A 17984-nucleotide genomic window follows, 5' to 3' on the forward strand; every position below is an offset into this window, starting at 1 on the left:
ATGCTCATCAATGAAAATAATTTCTACCCTTACTTAAGGTGTGCTCAAATGAAATAATGACCCATGGAATAAATAACCTCTATCTTTCAAAGTTGAAAAATTGAATTATAGATAAACTCATTAGTTAGCTATGCTTCATTTTATCAGGAATAGAAGCATAAAATGGACAGAGGGAACAGGTGAAATACAGACATAGATTTCTTACTAATATATCCTACTTAGGAAACCTTTACCAGTACTCAGAATCAAATTGAGAAATCAGGAAATCTTTACAAATATTGAAATAATTGAACCTTCAGTAGACTTGGGACTGGGAACATGCCATGAGAATGGCAGGGAAAAGGCCATGCTTTTTTTTTGTTTTTTTGAGACGGAGTCTTGCTCTGGTTGCCCAGGCAAGAGTGTCTTGGCATCAGCCTAGCTCACAGCAACCTCAAACTCCTTGACTCAAGTGATCCTCCTGCCTCAGCCTCCTGGGTAGCTGGGACTACAGGCGCACGCCACCATGCCCGGCTAATTTTTTCTATTTTTAGTAGAGACGGGTTCTCACTCTTGCTCAGCCTGGTTTCAAAATCCTGAGCTCAAGCTATCCTCCTGCCTCAGCCTCCCAGAGTGCTAGGATTACATGTGTGAGCCACTGCGCCCGACCGGCTATGCTTTCCTGAAGCACCATTTGGTTCACAAGGCCCTACAACGTAAACTTCCTGCCTAAATATTCAGACAGAAGGAAGCTGTGAGGGAAAAAAAAATCTCCATCTGGCTAACTCTTGGCCACCAAACAAATGCACCACGAACTGCCCACCATTTGTCTAATATCATTTCTAACTGACTTCTGTTCATGTTCATTTTTAATCAAAAGGAAATTTTACCAAGCAACCTAAAAAAGAAAGAAAGAAACCCACAAAGATATATCAAAATGAGACCAGTAAGAAAAGTGGATTTGAATTGTTCATAATCTAGAGCCATTAAGATCCATAATTTCACTTTGCAGTTTTGATACTGTTTCAGGGAATGATTCATACGCATAAACGTTAGTATGGACATTATTTACATAGTATCCCAAAAGAAGAGGCTAAAAAAATCAACTGGCTGTAAAAACCCACTACTCTGCATTTATTAGAGGATATTTATGTTCTAATTTTGGTGAAAAAAATTTTACCAGTATGCTTCAATCACAGTAAACTAGGCCTCTGTAGGATCCTCATCTGTTTTTAGGAATGAAGCATCACTCCCTAACATACAGCACTGTACTGAATATAACACTCTGCTTACAACTTGGAAGTGGCTAATGCCAAAAACTTCATAAATTCTTTCCTAGGAATGATGTTTTGTGTTTTCCATCCCCATAGCAAAAGTTAGCAGTTTTCTATCCAACCACAGTCATTGACAATAATCATTTGCAACTTTGAAAGGCCAAATGCCCTACCTTTCCTACATAGAGGGGGTCTGAACCCATGTATTCCTCCAGCACAAAGAACTGATTCCACACCCAGCTGCGCTTCGTCCGGGACCTCCCTGATTGGAAATAGGGCTTTGATCTGGACCTTGAGAGTTCTGCTTGACTCATCCCAGAAAAACACAGGAAAAGAGCTATTAGCTGCAGAAAATGGCAGAATTCCACTTTGCCCAACTTCATCTTTTTTTTTTTCTTTCTTTTTCCTGTGTAAGAAAAAAACCTTGACAAGAGAAAAGGCACAGTTCCAGTTGGCTTAGTAGCTTTTGCCTCCGGCAGGGTGTCAGCTGGGAGTCCAGAGATAATAATTTGTAGAGTGTTGGAGTGGAAGAGGTCACCACTGCTGAATAGCCTTCGCCAAGGAATGGTGTAATAGGTACCTATCAGAACAAAGAGAGGAGCTAGTGTCAAAAACAAAAACACATAATAACATTTAGCTTTTATTTACTAGCCTAATATTGATTTTCCAAAGATATTATTTGTATAATCATTAAAATATTAATTATATACTTGGAAAATTACAATAATCATGGCCATATTTGTAAATTACATAAATATTGCTGATGCAGGATTATCCCCATTCCATAACACAACCTTAAAATATCACGTTTCTTCTAGGGCATTTTATTTGAGCATATGGTTTATTTTACACAAATGTAGCAGCATCATTTTAAAAAGCATTTTAATGTTAGCCTTTATTTTTTTTCTTTATATTACAGTCATTTTCATTCATTGGTATTAGAATGTGAAAGCAAAGCAACTCAAAGCAGGGATTTAAGCAAATGGGAAGGACATATGCTGGTATAAATCTCTTCTGTGAAACTGTAAAGAGAAATAAAGAAGTATGAGGTGATTCAAAACTGGTTGATTGATTCTGAGTCACAGAACACCAGCTGTTTTGATGTGTTCTGATTTGATTGTGATCAGCTGAAAAGCTCAGTAGTTTCTATTTTCCCCCTTTCAAATTTATTGTCATATATGCTGTGTAGCATGTGAGGTTATGCTATTACACTGCAGTTATTTGCTATCCTACAAATATTTATTGAACACCTTGCACATGACTTGTGCATAGTAGGGCCATTCTCCATAAACACTTATAGAATTGAATTACATTGATCAACAAATGGGTGAGAAAACACAACTATATTTGTGAGCCCCACAGATTGTTGGCATGCATCCAGGAGGTTATTTAGCAGCAGCATGGAAAAAACCTTTTATTCTAATATCTATTTATTTCAGTTACAGAATTCTGATTATGTAAGAGATATAAAATAAGTTACAAAACAACCTTTCAAACACACCCCCAAAACACAGAGGAATGAGAATTTATGACAAAGTGCTCACTTAAATCATTATGTTGCACTTCGGTTTATGAATTCATTTTACTTCCGATAAATAAATCAACAACAGAATGATTAAGGCAAAAGATTATCATTTGTTTATTCCTGTTATTTTTGAAAAATAAGAAGTGAAAATTATAATTTTGAGAACATGAAGCCAAAATATATCTCCCTGTTAAAGCAGAAAATACACAATCTTTATAAGCTTTTCCATCTTTCTACATGTCTCTTCTGTAACAGAAGTGTCTGTTATTCAACAGAAAAATATTTCTGATAGCCAAATTTCTTAAAATCTCTATATAGAAGAAATGGAAAAGAATGTATATACATGTATATAAATTTATTAAATACGTTAAATATTCCACACACCTGGAAGAAACATGTTGCATTGACTTTGAGCTCTATTAAAATGAACATATACATTTTAAAAATATCTCTACAAAGTTTTGATATTCCAGAGTGCATTTAAGAATGATCCAATGTTCAGCTAATTGATGTGTGCTGAGACCCATCAGCATAGTAACTGTTATTAGAGCATACTAACTCTGGCCTGTGCATTGAACACAATCTCCCAAAATCCAAATCTCCCATCTAAGGATTAAAAATGAATTTACTACATTTAGAAACCACCTTAGAGGGCTAGTGGTTCTAGACTTAGAATTATAAAGAGCAAGTAACTTGGGGTCATACCTTGATATACCAACGTAGGCCCCTCGATTACATTGAAAGATCAGTGGAGGGAGGTCTGAATAACCCACCTGAGAGACAAGCTGTCTGGAGTTGAAGAAGCAAGAAATGCTGCACTAGTGTAGATTAGTCCAATGATGAGACAAGAAGCAAAAGAAGTGGCCTTTAGTAGACATTGCTGTTGGCATGGGAAGGAGCAAGGTCACGTAGCTTCCTTTATCTGGTTGCAAACCACATTCTTGGGGCTGGGGAGGGATGGTTTAGAGTTGTGGTCATAGGACTGACACCAGAACGTGAAACCTGGGGCCAAAGAACAGTTCTAGTTTCACCGTCTCCTTTCTCAAGAGAGAATGAATTATCTCTTAAAAATAATGACATAAACATTTTGGTCCCTAACATGTATTTTTTTAAAAGTGATAAAATTATATTATCTAGACTACTTTATGAATTAAGTGGACTTGGTAATAATCTTTGAGTATGAACACATATCTAACTTCTAAAAAACTAAATAGCAAATGAGCTTTTGGAATTCAAAAGTTGAGGAGTTTAGTACAAATTATACACTGGTGAAGACTGTGGGTGTCTGCATCCTATAAAGATCCAAATTCTCGGTCTGTCATGTCCTAATCATGTAATATTGGGTAAATTAAATTTTAAGAACCTAAGTTTCAGAGATGAAGCCTCAAGCCTCTCACCTATAAAACAAAAATGATAAAAATGGCATCTGCTTCATAGAATTAAATGAGCAAATCATGAAATGCTAAGAGTAATGCCTTACACATCAAAAAGCAATAAAAAGTTGGTCAGGTGGGAGGGAGGAAAAGGGGATAGGCATATTCACACCTAATGGGTGTGGTGCACACTGTCTGGGGGATGGGCATGCTTGTAGCTCTGACTCAGGTGGAGCAAAGGCAAATATGTAACCTAAACATTTGTATCCCCATAATATTGTGAAATAAAAAATAAATAAATAAATAAAATTAAAGAGAACAATAAAAATAGCTGTTGGGATTATTACAATCGCATTTTTAGTTGAAACTGGTTATGTTAAAATTGAAGTTGGTTTGTGAGATTATGTTAGTTTTCATTTTAATATCATCTATAGTCAAATGTTTTAGACAACTCTTAAGCTAAGTGAAAACATTCTTGATAGTTGAAGTTGATGCCAAAGAACTATATATAGTTATGAATCAAAATATCTAGATGAATACAAAGAAATGTGCCAATTGTTTTAAGAAGAAATATAATAATTTCTTTCCTAAAGGCCAGCCCTCTAGAATTTTTTATAAATCAAACACTAGTATCAGAATCGGCGATATTTATTTGAGTTCACTAAGGTGTTCACTGATGAGGAACAAAGGAAGCATAATCTAGACTAAGGATAAGATGACTGAGCTTTTGCTCTTATGACCTCCACCACTTGCTGTAAGACCTTGGATCCCTCTGGGATTTTACTTTTTGCATTTTTAAAATGAAGGAGCTGAACCAAATTATATTATAAAGTATGTCATTTTTCTGCTCTTGACGATTACATAAAATTGATTTTGTTAGCTTTTTAAAAGCTGTGATAAAGTGTGTATTATTAATAATTAAAAATAAAAGGTAGAGAAGTTTAAGAAAGGTATAGGAATGTAAAAGAAGCATTTTGTCTGCTTATGAAATGCAGCTCTTTAACAAGAGCTATTGAATTTTCTCATCTTGCCTCTTGAAGATAATTTCTCTTTCATACAATAAGATTGTACATTCATCAAATTAGCTAAAAGAACATATAAAAGACGGGAATTACAAAATACGCCATGGATGATATTACAGTCATTGAGATAATATTTGTGAAGGAAAGATACTTGATGATTGTATACTGTCCTATTTAAATCAAGAGTTTTAAAAGCAGCTATTAATAGTATTAACATAAACTTTGGTGAATATAAATAGCCAAGGTATCTTTGTATCTGTAGTATCTAGAAAAGAAGTAGGCACATAATTGACATTTGGAAAATATTTATGGAATATTTGTTTTCATTATGATGAACCTCATATTTTAATATGGAAAATTAACCATATAATAAGTCAATATATAAATTCCTGGGTAACTCTACTAAGTTTATGAATGACAGTCATGTCAATTCCATTATATGTCTCTGCAGTATTTGAAGCATATGCCAGGCTCTTGAGCCAAATTTTCTTTACCTTGCGCCAAAGGTCTACAAGAGTGCAAAGGAATACTTTACCTGGCTTTGTGTACATAATTGGAGGACAAGATTCTCTTTCACGAGGGAGGTAAATCCGCTGACATACCCTTTCAGGAGTGCCCTTGGTAAACGAGAAAATGGTGTCTGAACTTATGAACTAAAGTAAGGACATTCCATAATTTGTTCACCAGTATTTTTGGTAGTTACCAAAGCTGCCAGGAATATACACCCGACACGGCAGGGCACAAGCTGTCTGGTCACAGGTCAGGTTCCCCTTTACTTATCAGCCTTCCCCAAATCCTTGCCTTCCTTTTCAATCACATCTGATTTTCAAGGTAAAGGCCAGTATAACAGTTCAACTCCATGCATTCTGTCCTGAGTCAGCTTATCATGAAAGAAATAAAAGCCCTGAAGAATGATGAAAAACCTTTAGTTCTGTGTCTATGGTTGTCAAACAGAAGTAACTAAAACTTGAACTTGAGATTTTCTCATCTGTCGCATAAACTCTCCAAACAAGCTTTTTATCTTCTCACAAAGGTCAACATTATTGTAGTATAAAGATACTACAATAACTTTTTTTTTTCACATTTACATGAACTTGAGTGCAGGACCAGTTACAATTGTTGACTTTTCACAATGGATTAAATATTGCCTCACAAATCTGTGCCCCAAAGCCAAAACAAAAACACTGCATCCCTCTTTAGACTTTCAAATTGTTTCTCTTCTCCCTTTCTCCCGCCTCCTCTCCTCTCTGAGTTTCACACACAGGAGTTAACAGGAGCCACACCATAAAAAAGCGGAGACCTCTGCACCCATGCTGGATGGTGTGGTGTCCGGTCTGCGTGGGAAAGCTTATGAGAGTGACCCTCTGGAGGTCTGGACAGCTGACCACTTGACTATTACTAGTGCAGGAAAAAAGCACGTTAAAAAAAGATGTACTGGTATATAGTTGAGGGAACTTGTACAGATCTGTGTCATCTTCCAGACAACTGTGGAGCATTATAACTCTGAGGAGAAAACAAGAGGAATAGGTTATATCTGTGGAGAGAACTGAATAGGGGTCAACCACTGATGTTTGAAAGAGTAGTGGTGATGGCTAGTGAACTAATAAAGAATCTGAAATAAAAAATTATCTGAGTAAGTTTTAAAATATTTCTGTTTGCTCTGATATCTTATTCATTTTTTTTCTAAACTGAAAATACATGAAAATCACAAGTAGTACTAAGATCAGCACAATATACCTAAATCAATCAGAATTAAAATAAAACCTTGAGAAGGAGATTTGAAATGAATCTCCTTCTCAAGGAAAGGGAAAAAAAGGGAGGGGGGATGAGAATCCCTCAAGCAGTATTTACTATATCAGCATCGTTTATTTGACCTGAAATCACTTTATCATGCTACCATTTTGTCCCAATTATTTTTTCAATGAATTAGCAAAGTATTAGTTCCAAGTAGGATTATTATTCCTTTAACCTTAACATCTAATATTATTTGACTGAAACAAATTCATTATTATAAAGTTTTCTCAGAATTTCTACTCCACTTGGCATATCTGAGAAACCACTTTTAACAGATCAACTGACTACCATGCTCTTAATCAAATGCTTTGTTCATACTTAAAAACAATGACTAAAGGTCCCTTAACCAAAAGGATGCATTTTTATGCATTAGCATATCAATTGTTAATCAGCAAAAGTACAAATCTTTGAGAAGCTGTTCCATCTAAATTAAAATCAGCATCCTCAAAACATGACATGTGTATATCATGACAAGTGTATATCATATTCAGCCACTACACATTAACATATAACCACAGTAGTTTTTAAAATATGTCTAGTTGCCAATTAATTTATAGATGCTAGACTACCTTTTTTGAAAACTACGTAGTGCTATATGCTTTCTAGAAATAATATGTGCTATAATATATGACTATCAACTATATTAATGGGAAATATATTACTATTTTTTGGTTTTGTGGCCCTTGTTAAACTGGAATGTGTTTTTTGAAGTCCAATATTAATAACCACTGGCTTATCACAATGAAAGACCTTATACCACTAAAGCTTCTCTAAATTCTAGGCAAGAGCAGCTGCTCATTCTCTCTGCTGCCTGGAGTCCACATCAGATCTTTTGAAATCTGAAATACGTCTTCTGAAACTGTTTTGAAATATATTTAATGTATGCCACACTAATACACAGTTAATTATCAATAGTCATACTGATTGAAAGAAGTTATGCCTTTATTTTAAAAATGGGTACAGTTCGCAATTAGATGGAGCATGACAGTCTGTTAATAAATTCAATAATTTGTGTTTTCTAGGAAAACAATTGTAGGAATGACATTTGAGGACTGACAGTGTACTTAATAAAATAATCCATGAGAACCAGAAAAATTCAGAGTGGTTGACTGCCAAACACCTCCAGTATCTGATATTCCCTGAGATGTTTGTTGGCTGATCTATAAAACATAATAGCACAGGAAATCATAGTTTTAAAAATAACAGTAAAATGAAAAAAACAATCGTGTTGGCCTATTGGGGGAAACTGTCATTTCTAAGACTGCTTTAAAGTTGAAGTGCATTTTGACAAGCAGCATATGTTAATGAATCTTTATGAAGGGTAAACAATACAAATGTTTAAAAGCGGAAATGACACCTCTCCACAGCAATGGGTAGAGGGTACGATCCAAAATACTACCATTGCCTTAAGAGCAACCTTCCATTTATTAGTTCTTTTGTATAGTCTGGGAAAAGAAGTCTGTTCTTTTTGGATCTTTTTTGGGTATTGAATGGTTTTATTTGAATTCAATGAAGAGACTGCTTCCTGATTCATTCAATGTCTTATTTAAAAACCTTCATTTGACCTTGTTTCCCAAGGACAGCTGCCACCTGTTACCACTGACACCCTCCCTGTGATTTATCTCTGCCCACAAAGTTAGAGTAGTCTGCTTTGTATAAAGGATAGTACTTATCCATTATTGCTTTTACTCATTTTTAATGTACAATTGCTTAATACATTTTTGGTAATACCAAAGGGGAAAAAGATATATTCTAATCCCCTCCCATTCATGACTGAGCAGCTGTCAGAACACAACACTAGAGAGAAAGTACTCCAGGACTAGGAATGTTCTAAGAACTGTAGCCACACTTTATTTCCAACTGCAACACAACATTATAGTTATTAAGGACAATGTCTATGAGATAGACAAAGAGAATGTCACTTCAATACTGAAGAATGTAATAGTTTTATTCTCATGAGGGTTCATGTTAGAGGATTTTAAAGAAATCCTCAAACTCTATAACTCCTCATGTTCAAAGATTCCTGAAGTGGGAGAACCACAGATGAGTAACCTATTTGAACTGGAACAGACATTACAAAAAACAACACAGCCCTTTCTTTCTTTACTAAAAAAACAATTCAAATCTACATACTTCCAGTGAAATGCCCGAGGTCACACAGCTAGTTTTTGATGAAACTGAGCATAATTGGATGCAATGAGCATTTCCACGTGTTTGTTAAAAACTTCTCATTTGGGTAATGAATCTCTTTTTAATGTGTGAACTTTGGAATTTATGACCTTTTCCAGAAGCCAAGAAAAGTAGATTTGATTGTACTCAAATTTTTATAGTTTTAATTTTCAAAGTAGTAGATCATCATAATTACCATTCAGGAGGGCAGGGAATGCAGAGTAAGAAGAAAAAGTTGAGGAATCTATTGTCTAGGTTTGTATGTTTCTATGTTACCAAAAATGAAGAGTGAGCAATATCTAAATTTAAAATTGCCTTCTCCCCTCTAAACATCTCTAGAATAAAAAAAAAAAATCCTAATACATTATGACACTAAGTAGTTAACAATTTCCACTGAAATTTGAACAACAGCCCATTGAATATTTTAGAACTCAAGAAAATATCTTAGGCTATAAAAATACATATATAGGGCCATTTTGTTTGGCAAAACAACTTCCATACCAATTATACCCTTTTGGGTGGTGTTCTAAATCCTGTATTTTGAGATAACTGCTCCTAATATTATAATCACCTAGATTTAATTTTGCCATGTTCACCTTCTAGTATAGCAATATACTATCATTTAATTTGTTGTATCTGTATACCATTTAAAGTTTAACATAACATTCAATAATTTTAATACTAATGAAAGAGCCCTCTATTTTGTACTTAAAGGGTATAATTTTTTACATTTTAATTAGTGAGGCTAGGGACTCTCTATGATATGTAACTTCTCACATAAAGAAACTGTGATCAAATCTATTAGCTCCCTGTGCCAGATAACATTACAGCCACAGACCACAACCTCCTACTGTTAACTGGCCTAAATATGCAGGCAGGGGCCCTGGAAATGAATCACATAGCCTGTAGTGTGCATCTGGTTATCAAACATGGAAAGAAAACTTCTCAAAGTGGATTATAGAGTCAATTTCAACTAAGCACAACCTTTGCCATGGGTGAAAGGAATAAAAAAAGGGATAAAGAATAGTTTACAATTACATAGAAGAAGCCTCTGTAAAAAAAAAAAAGTAACCAAGTATCAAAGCAGAGTCCTTCTGAATTACTTATGTAATAACAAGATTCTAAAATTATATTTAAAGGTCTTTTTTGTATATACTTTATTCTTACCAGAAATCTTAGCTGTATCAATTTAAATTTTTAATTTACCCTAGTATTTACCTTGTGCCAGATGTGATTTATGTGACTTCAGTAAAAGTCATTATGTTTCAATAAACACTTTGCAAAATAATAGAAAAGAAATTCTATCAGAATGAAAATCTATACTATAATCTGAAATGAATATATGGACAGATGCCTGCATATTCATTTGCACCGATAATTTTTTCCATGAGACTTGCAGAATGACAAGGGGGAAGTGTTTGCAGGGGTGTCTTTCTGCAGAACCAGCAAATCCCCAGAGGAGGCACTCGTGTATTGCTGGTTACAGATAGAGCCGCTCTTCTTGTCAGAGGCTGGGGAGATGGTCACACACAGGACTCTGATCACATGTCTTCCTTCCTTGTCCTCAGCTCCCCTTTATCACCCCAGCAAGTAGCATCTGATTCCCTCATCCCAAGAAAGAAAAAGCTTCCATCTCATCCTTTGCAATCAACTAATGTATGTTAGTTATTTTAGAAGTTCCTGAAACTCCCAATTTAAGCTAAAGCTTTGAAGCCTTCCAATCAAGTAAAAGACATTTTTTGTCTGTGAGAGAACCGTGATGTGATACAAACTATTAAAGTGATAAATGTTAAACCTTATAATAACCAGGAAGATTGGAATCACTCAGGAGTAAATATTCACAGCACAATTTATGAGTTTAGTTTTTTATAATTTCTGAAAGATTTGACAAAGAAAGTATGTGACTCTAGACAAAATTGCATTCACTTCCTCAGAGGAGTATACATTCTGAGTTTATATTAGCTTTGCCATCAAAAAGACCAAAGTGCTGAATAACAGACCAGCAGAGAAATCTTGCCTGAGGAGAGACAGTCATTTGGTTTTTAGACCAAAAAAGGCTGAACAGTGGCCAACTTACTGTGCTCTCGACCCTCTCTTCTCTTCTTCATTGGACACTAAAACCTAGAGTCAATTCAAGGGCAAATTGCTGTAATATAGATGCTTTACAATTACACTTTTATAAGAAAGGGAAAAGCTCTGTGCTATTAAATCCATAAAAGCAGACTTAAGAAGAGTTGTGAGTCTGTCAACTTATTGTTAACACAATTCTAATGACCTATTTCAGCCCTTAATTACAATAATATCTCACGTTGTAAGTGCACAATACCCTTTTATTAAAGCTGCAAACCCTAATAGCTTTTAGCAGGGTGATGGTCTGCACTACTGACTATTGTTTTCTTTATTTTTCTTTCCACAGACAGACTTTCAGCTAGCTTTCCCAGATAAGACTATTAACATTGGATGTTACCTAATTGCTTCTGCCACACCAATCCATATGAAATACTAACATATAAGCAAGACTTGCACAAAGTTGCCAGTTTGACTACCTGCCTCATTTCTTTAGCATTGTAATTCATACTGTTCCAAATAGCCCTAAAAATAAAGAAAAGCATTCTTAATGCATTTTGCCTTTACATATAGTAGCAAGAAAAGAGCTTAGGTAAACCAAAGGCTAACTAGTTGTTTAGAAAAGAAGTAATTTTTGGTCAGTTACTGAAAGCTTTGAATGTAATTACTTTTTTCCTTAACTCTTTTCTCCCCTAACAATTTTTCTTTATAAAGATACTCTTAAAACTATTTGGATGTTCCTGGCAGTGTGTCTATACAAACTTTTCTTTTAAACAAAGGCTGCTACTGCTCCTAAACTCTTAATGTATACATTTTGTGTGTGTGTGTGTGTGTGTGTGTGTGTGTGTGTTGTAAATATGGTTTTTAAAATAAATACTTGCATGCAGCAAGGGCCATATATTGACAAGGTACATTTTTCTATTTCTTTTTGTACAAAGTTCTGTTTAATCTACTTCTATATGAAACATGATCTGAACACTTGCCTGGTTACAGAAATTATGGAGGGCAAGTCTCTCTTAAAGGTTTTTCACTTAATAAAAGATCTAACAAAGACAAAATATTTCTTGCAAAGCAAAAAAATGTTTTAAGTCTATTCATAATTCAATTTGCAGATTTCCAAAGCCTTGAGATACCGAGTCCTTGATGGTTTCTCAACTGTTTGTCATTCCCAGTGCCTGGTGAACTCATTGCCAATCTTTACTCACCTGAACTCTGACATCTAAGAGATCCGTAGGGTTAACCATCTAAAACGTGAAGTGGAACAGAGTAATAGGTCCTTTCTCATTAATCCACATTGGAAGGTTGTATACCAGCAACTATTCGTGTACCATGTGCACCCACGAAGAAGTCCACCATGCATTCAGAGAAGCAGGACGCCCTTTTCCCATCGCACACCTAAGGTACAGCCAGTCGGAGGGGAAGCAGGACGCAGAAGCACCATATCAGCAGAATACTAATTACAGGAAAAAGCAAAGCACCCTTAGGTGAGTTCCACCTTCAGGAAAGGCAAAAGGTGTCTACCGCGGATGGTTCAAAGGACTGGGCTTGGGAAGGCGCTGCACACTGCGGCACATACCCCCTTCCAGCCTCAGTCCTCTGCAGAGTCCGGCGGCAGAGTCAGCGCGGAGTTGTGCCCCCATCGGTCCCAGGTCAAGGGAGGGGCCCGCTTGTGTTCCTCTTTGAGGAGAGCGGTCCCGACCGCCCGTGTTTACCGCTGCATCTGGTGAGTGCTCTCACACCGAACTACTTCTCCTGTCGCACCTGGTGTCTGTCAGCACCGGTTTTCCCGGCCGCGCGCTCCCAGCTCGGTCCACACGCCTGTCCTGCCTCGCAGAGCAACGTCTCACGGCAACACGCAGTAACTTGGGAACGCCAAGGGAAACTCCACACGGATATACCCCCGCCCGCTTTCCGCTCACTGATTAGTTCTGCTTCCAAATGCGCACAGCAAGGGCGCACATCTGCCCAACAGCGCCTTCCCCAACCCCAAGCAGGCAGGCAGGCACACTCACCTGGGGCCTCGCTGCCCTCCCAGCGGCGTCAGACGCCCCGGATCCGGACGTTTGCATCCGAAAGGACGTGCGCTCCCCTGCCGGGCGCCCGCGGGCGCTTCGGGACCCAGTGCGCGCAGCTTGGCGCGCGGGGCGGACGGGAGGCACCTGCTCTGTACCCGCTGGCGCCCGCCCGGCACGGGCTCTTCCTCCAATCACAGCCCACTCTGCGGTGCACCGGGGCCCTGCCCTGGCCTTCGGCGCCCGGGGCCGGCTGCCTCTGCAGGCTGCGAGGGGCCCCTCCGACTCGCGGGAGAGGCGCACTCCAGGTCTGGAGCCAGCGGGAGCGCGCGTCCGGCGAGAGGGCGAGAGGGCGAGCGCGGGCGACAAGGAGAGAGCGCGCCAGGGACCCCGAGCCAAGACGGAGTGCAAGAGGGTGATGGTGGTCCGCCGGGGGCGCCCGCTGTCAGCACCGTCCGAGGCCGGCCCAGGGAGCCACTGAGACTTCTGTACCCCTCGGAGATCCAGTGAGGGCTGTTGGAAAAGAACGCGAAGAGGGAGCCGCTCGGCCGACACGCGCGCACACACACGCGCGCGCACACACGCGCACCCTCCTCCACCTCCCTCCTGACAGATCTGTACAGATGGATTCCTTCGCAGGAAAATAAAGAAGAGGGTTGAAAGAAGGAGGGGCTGCAGCCCATCCATCTCTTCGCGAGGTATTTGCATTTGAAAGCACGGAGCTGGAGGAGAGTTTTGAGAGTTTTTTCAAGATTCCCCCCCACCTCCCAAACCACTACCCTTAGCCTGTCTTGGAAGCCATGATCAATTGAGCTCCTGAGGCATGAAGGCAAAGTCATAAAACTAATCAGAACTTACAGTTTTCTTGCTTGATAGTTTTGCCCTTTCAATCTCCTCGGACTGCCCTAGTTCTACTTTCTTTACTTGCAGAAAATTTCCTCCCCTGCTGGGCTCTCTAATACAAAACTTCCGAGGTGTGTGATTTAAGCGCAGGGCGGGCCTGAGGACCCCTGCAAGGTGGGGAGGGAAGAAAGGGTATCTGGTCTTTTATTTGGAAGGCGCTGCAGCCAGTTGAGTTGAGCACGCTTTGTTTTCCTCTGCTCTGGTGCCTGATTTAACCTGATGACTAGGTGTTCTGTCACAGGGTTAGGAGGGGGAGTAGATCATTTCTAAGTACGTTCGTGTAAATTTTTTTCATTCTGCCAATGAAATTTGTTCTTCTTCTCTAACCCAGTCATCCTAAGCAGTGCTTCTTCGATACTGGTTATATGGGGATATGGTAGTACGCGTCAACATCTGATTTCTTGTTCACTAGAGCACACTCGCTCTGCCCCCAATCCAGCCTCTTCCTGCCATTTAGCTTTCGTCCCCCCCATCTAGTCAATATTTAAAACTGAATTCTATGCTAATAATCTAACATCAGACATATTTTGAACTCCTATTAAGTTCCAGATACCATGCTACACTTACTTCACATCGCTTCATTTTAAAGGTTACATCTCCAACACAAAACTTCCCCAGATCCAGGGCTGCTTGGATGGCCATTTGATGGTCCATTTTCACTCAGCTGTCAGTGATCACTCAAACTCAATATATAATACTCGAAACACTCCTCCTTATCTCCTGTTAGATATCACTTTGGATTTCTCCAGGTGTCTTCTCTGGCAGGGGCACTATCATTTTTCAGGTACCCAGAATTCAAATCTTGGGTTCATCTTTAGTTCTTTGAAATGCTTTTCTGTGTTAAAATCCTCAGTTATTCTGGTTCATATCATACCAATCTAGATCTTTACATTTTTCCGTTGACATTTCATACATTCTTCTTGTTTTGCCTAATGAACTGGCTTCTGGGATGGGACATTCTCTTTCAATCATTCTAGTCTAAAAGATTCAGGAGTGCTGAGATTGGGATTTAGTGTCCACAGGTTTGGCCGTCAATAAATATTTTTTTAATAAAGAAGTGAATGTTTGTGTCCCATCCAGCATTTAACACAACTCTGACCATACCAAGCTATTTTTAAACTGCTCATGGATTACCTTCATCATTCATCTACAGGTGATATGATGATTGGGGATCAGGCACTGCACCATATTCAATTGCTAGCTTGTTTTAATCAAAGGAGATTACGTAGGAAAAAATATTTTGAGACCATTTAAAAAAGATGTCTCGGTGATACTTTTCCTCAAGTTCTCCGCAATTTTTTCTTTTCTTGTGCCTCCACATAAATGTTGATTGCAGATACAGGCTTTCATCCTGAATCAGATGTTTCTGTTCTACCTACTTTCCTTTTTGAAAATTTCCTTAAACTATAACCTTTACACAGATTCCAAAAGGGGTGAAGTGCATCCAGTTAACCAGAATACTAATGCTGATTCTCACAGTAACAGCTGTTCATCCTAGAGGAAGGTCTAGGTTCTTCCTGACCAAAAGGCACAACCTAGAGTCCAAAGGTGAGAAGCGGATATAATACAGATGGTAACTGAAGGATATTCCTTTAACAAGGGAGGTTGGGGATGATCTCTCTCTGAGGAGATGGCACTGAAGTTGGGATATGATTATGAGAATGAGTCAGCTTCATGAAGATCTGAGGGAAGAATGATCTAGGCAAAATAAACTAGGGAAATGTCTGCAGAAGAAAAGGGTAGGATGTATGTGAGAAAGTACTGCACAAGGTGAGAATAGCAATAAATTATATTGTAGTAATGGGCATGGACTAGCTTGTGCAGGGAGCTTCTAGCTCCTGAAAGATGCTTCTATTTTTTCTTACTAGGAAGCTCAACTTTAGGAATAAGAAATAAAAGATGAGTTCCACAGGTTTAAGCTGTGGTCAAGTTTAGAGTCAAGGCATGTTTTATTAGGTCCTTTCTCCTCTCCTTTTCTTTCCCCACAACTTCTGGGTTGAATAGAAAACATATTTTTCTGAGAAACAAAAACGAAAAATTAGTATAGTAGATGAGTCCTAAGGTGCTGTCAATTGTTTAACATTCCCTATGAGCCATAACTGCATATGATTACTTATAAATTTCATGTTTTATTATAAATTTCAGATTTATGTTGTAATAGTTATATTCACACATACAAATTTTTCCAAATCTGCTCAATTGAAGACTATTGTTTTAGTGATGTATATAACATTATTTGATAAATTTACCCTTTTTTTTAGCTCTACTTAAAAATGTCCTCTTGTTCTCTTTTCAATTTATTTTTACTCTCTTGATTAATAAAAATCATCTGTAACAGAGCTATATTTTAGAGAAAGAGGAATCATAAAAGGTAGAAATATTCCGTCATGGTTTCTGTCTGTGTGCAAAGTATCTCCCTAGATGTTTTATCTCCCAAAGTAGATTTGATGCAAGTAAGAAGTTTCTGATGAGATTACTGATCATATTGTATTTATATTAGTCCATCTCAATCTTACTCTAAAACCAAAGATACAGCTCTGGTATCTAGTAGCAAAGGGCAGAAGAGATGCATCATTGAAAACTAAACACCTCTAAAAATTCTGGGGAAACATGAATAGAAAAACACAGTTGTGGCAGAGGGTAAAAAGCTCATTCATAACACAGACTTTCAAAAAGTTGGACCATTTATGCTTTCTTGTGAATATCTCTCCCAATATATACTGTGAATAATTATAAAAAAAAGCTCATATATAAGCATGTAATTAAATATATATAACTATATAATGCTTAGCATTTTTCTGAGGGTGTCTATATCCTTCAATTCATTTTATATAATTAAATATGTTTCTGTCTTCTACAAAAGAAAGAACTTCCAGCTCAAAAATCATTTACTAATTTGGTAAATATTTACTGAACCTCTGCTGTATTATCCCTAGACTAGGGTATGAGAACACAAAGATGATTATGGTGTAGTTCTAGAATATCTTCAGGATCCTCTCAATCTATTGTGAAAATAAAGAGGCATATACATCTCTATGCACCATGTGATGAGGTAGGCATAAAATGTCAAGTGTGGGAGCACAAAAATGGGGCCACATGATGAAAAGTCTTGAAGGGCAAAGAAAATGCTTGGAATGTACCATGAAGACAATGGGATTCTTTTGAGGAATTTGTTGCAGGGAAATAATGATCATATTTGCATTAGAAAAAGGAACGTTATAGTAGTCTTGTTATGTCAGCCTTGGACCAGAGGTGAGAGAAATGTTTAGGAAGTTGTTGCAGAAATCCAGGTGTGAAAAATCTTGGCCTAGACTGTAGTTGTGGCACTAGTAATATATGAAAGCCCCTTGAATATAGTCAGAAAATATAAATAGACTTAAAGATTTCTTGACTAGAGTTATCAATAATTGATCATACGTGATCACTAACAGAAGAAGGACATGGGTACTTAAGTTAAGCATCACTGGTGACCATGACCTTTCAAAGAACACTAAACTAAAAGTAACCAAAATCTGAGCTAATACAACAATTTTGCTTCTTAGGATGTACTCAAGGGCTCCTTTTTCACTATCCAAAAATTCAGTCTTTGCACAAAAATGAATACTTATTTGGAGAATATTCCATTCAGTTAAAGGACCCTGAAGATATTCACAGAATAAAGGAGCTGCTTAGACACCACAGAAGTATTTAGAAAATGCAAGGATGTTTAATGGAGTCTAAGGAATTTTTTCCTTAAAAGTTCTTCCGAGTGAGGAGGAGGACAACAGGGCTTCAGGGATCCTCAGTCTTTAAGAGCACAGGACACTGTGTGGTCTAGGATGAGGGCAGTGAAAATCCTTGGGGAGGTCTCTCTGAGGCTTTTAGCC

The 17984-nt window shown here is 37.8% G+C and overlaps 1 protein-coding gene across 1 annotated transcript in view; it reads right to left on the reverse strand.

The window, feature by feature from the left end:
- Positions 1-13725, reverse strand: part of CDH7 (cadherin 7, type 2) — a 146550-nt gene extending 132825 nt beyond the window's left edge. The window contains exons 1-2 of the mRNA XM_012660079.1: positions 13216-13725; positions 1427-1833 (exon numbers count right to left, since the gene is read on the reverse strand). Of these exons, the coding sequence (XP_012515533.1) occupies positions 1427-1636 (210 nt within the window). The 5' untranslated portion in view covers positions 1637-1833; positions 13216-13725. The remainder of the gene's footprint in view (positions 1-1426; positions 1834-13215) is intronic.
- Positions 13726-17984: the final 4259 nt, after the last annotated feature.

This window comes from Propithecus coquereli, unplaced genomic scaffold (assembly GCF_000956105.1).
Source record: "Propithecus coquereli isolate 6110/MARCELLA unplaced genomic scaffold, Pcoq_1.0 Scaffold650, whole genome shotgun sequence".
Lineage (NCBI taxonomy): Eukaryota > Metazoa > Chordata > Mammalia > Primates > Indriidae > Propithecus > Propithecus coquereli.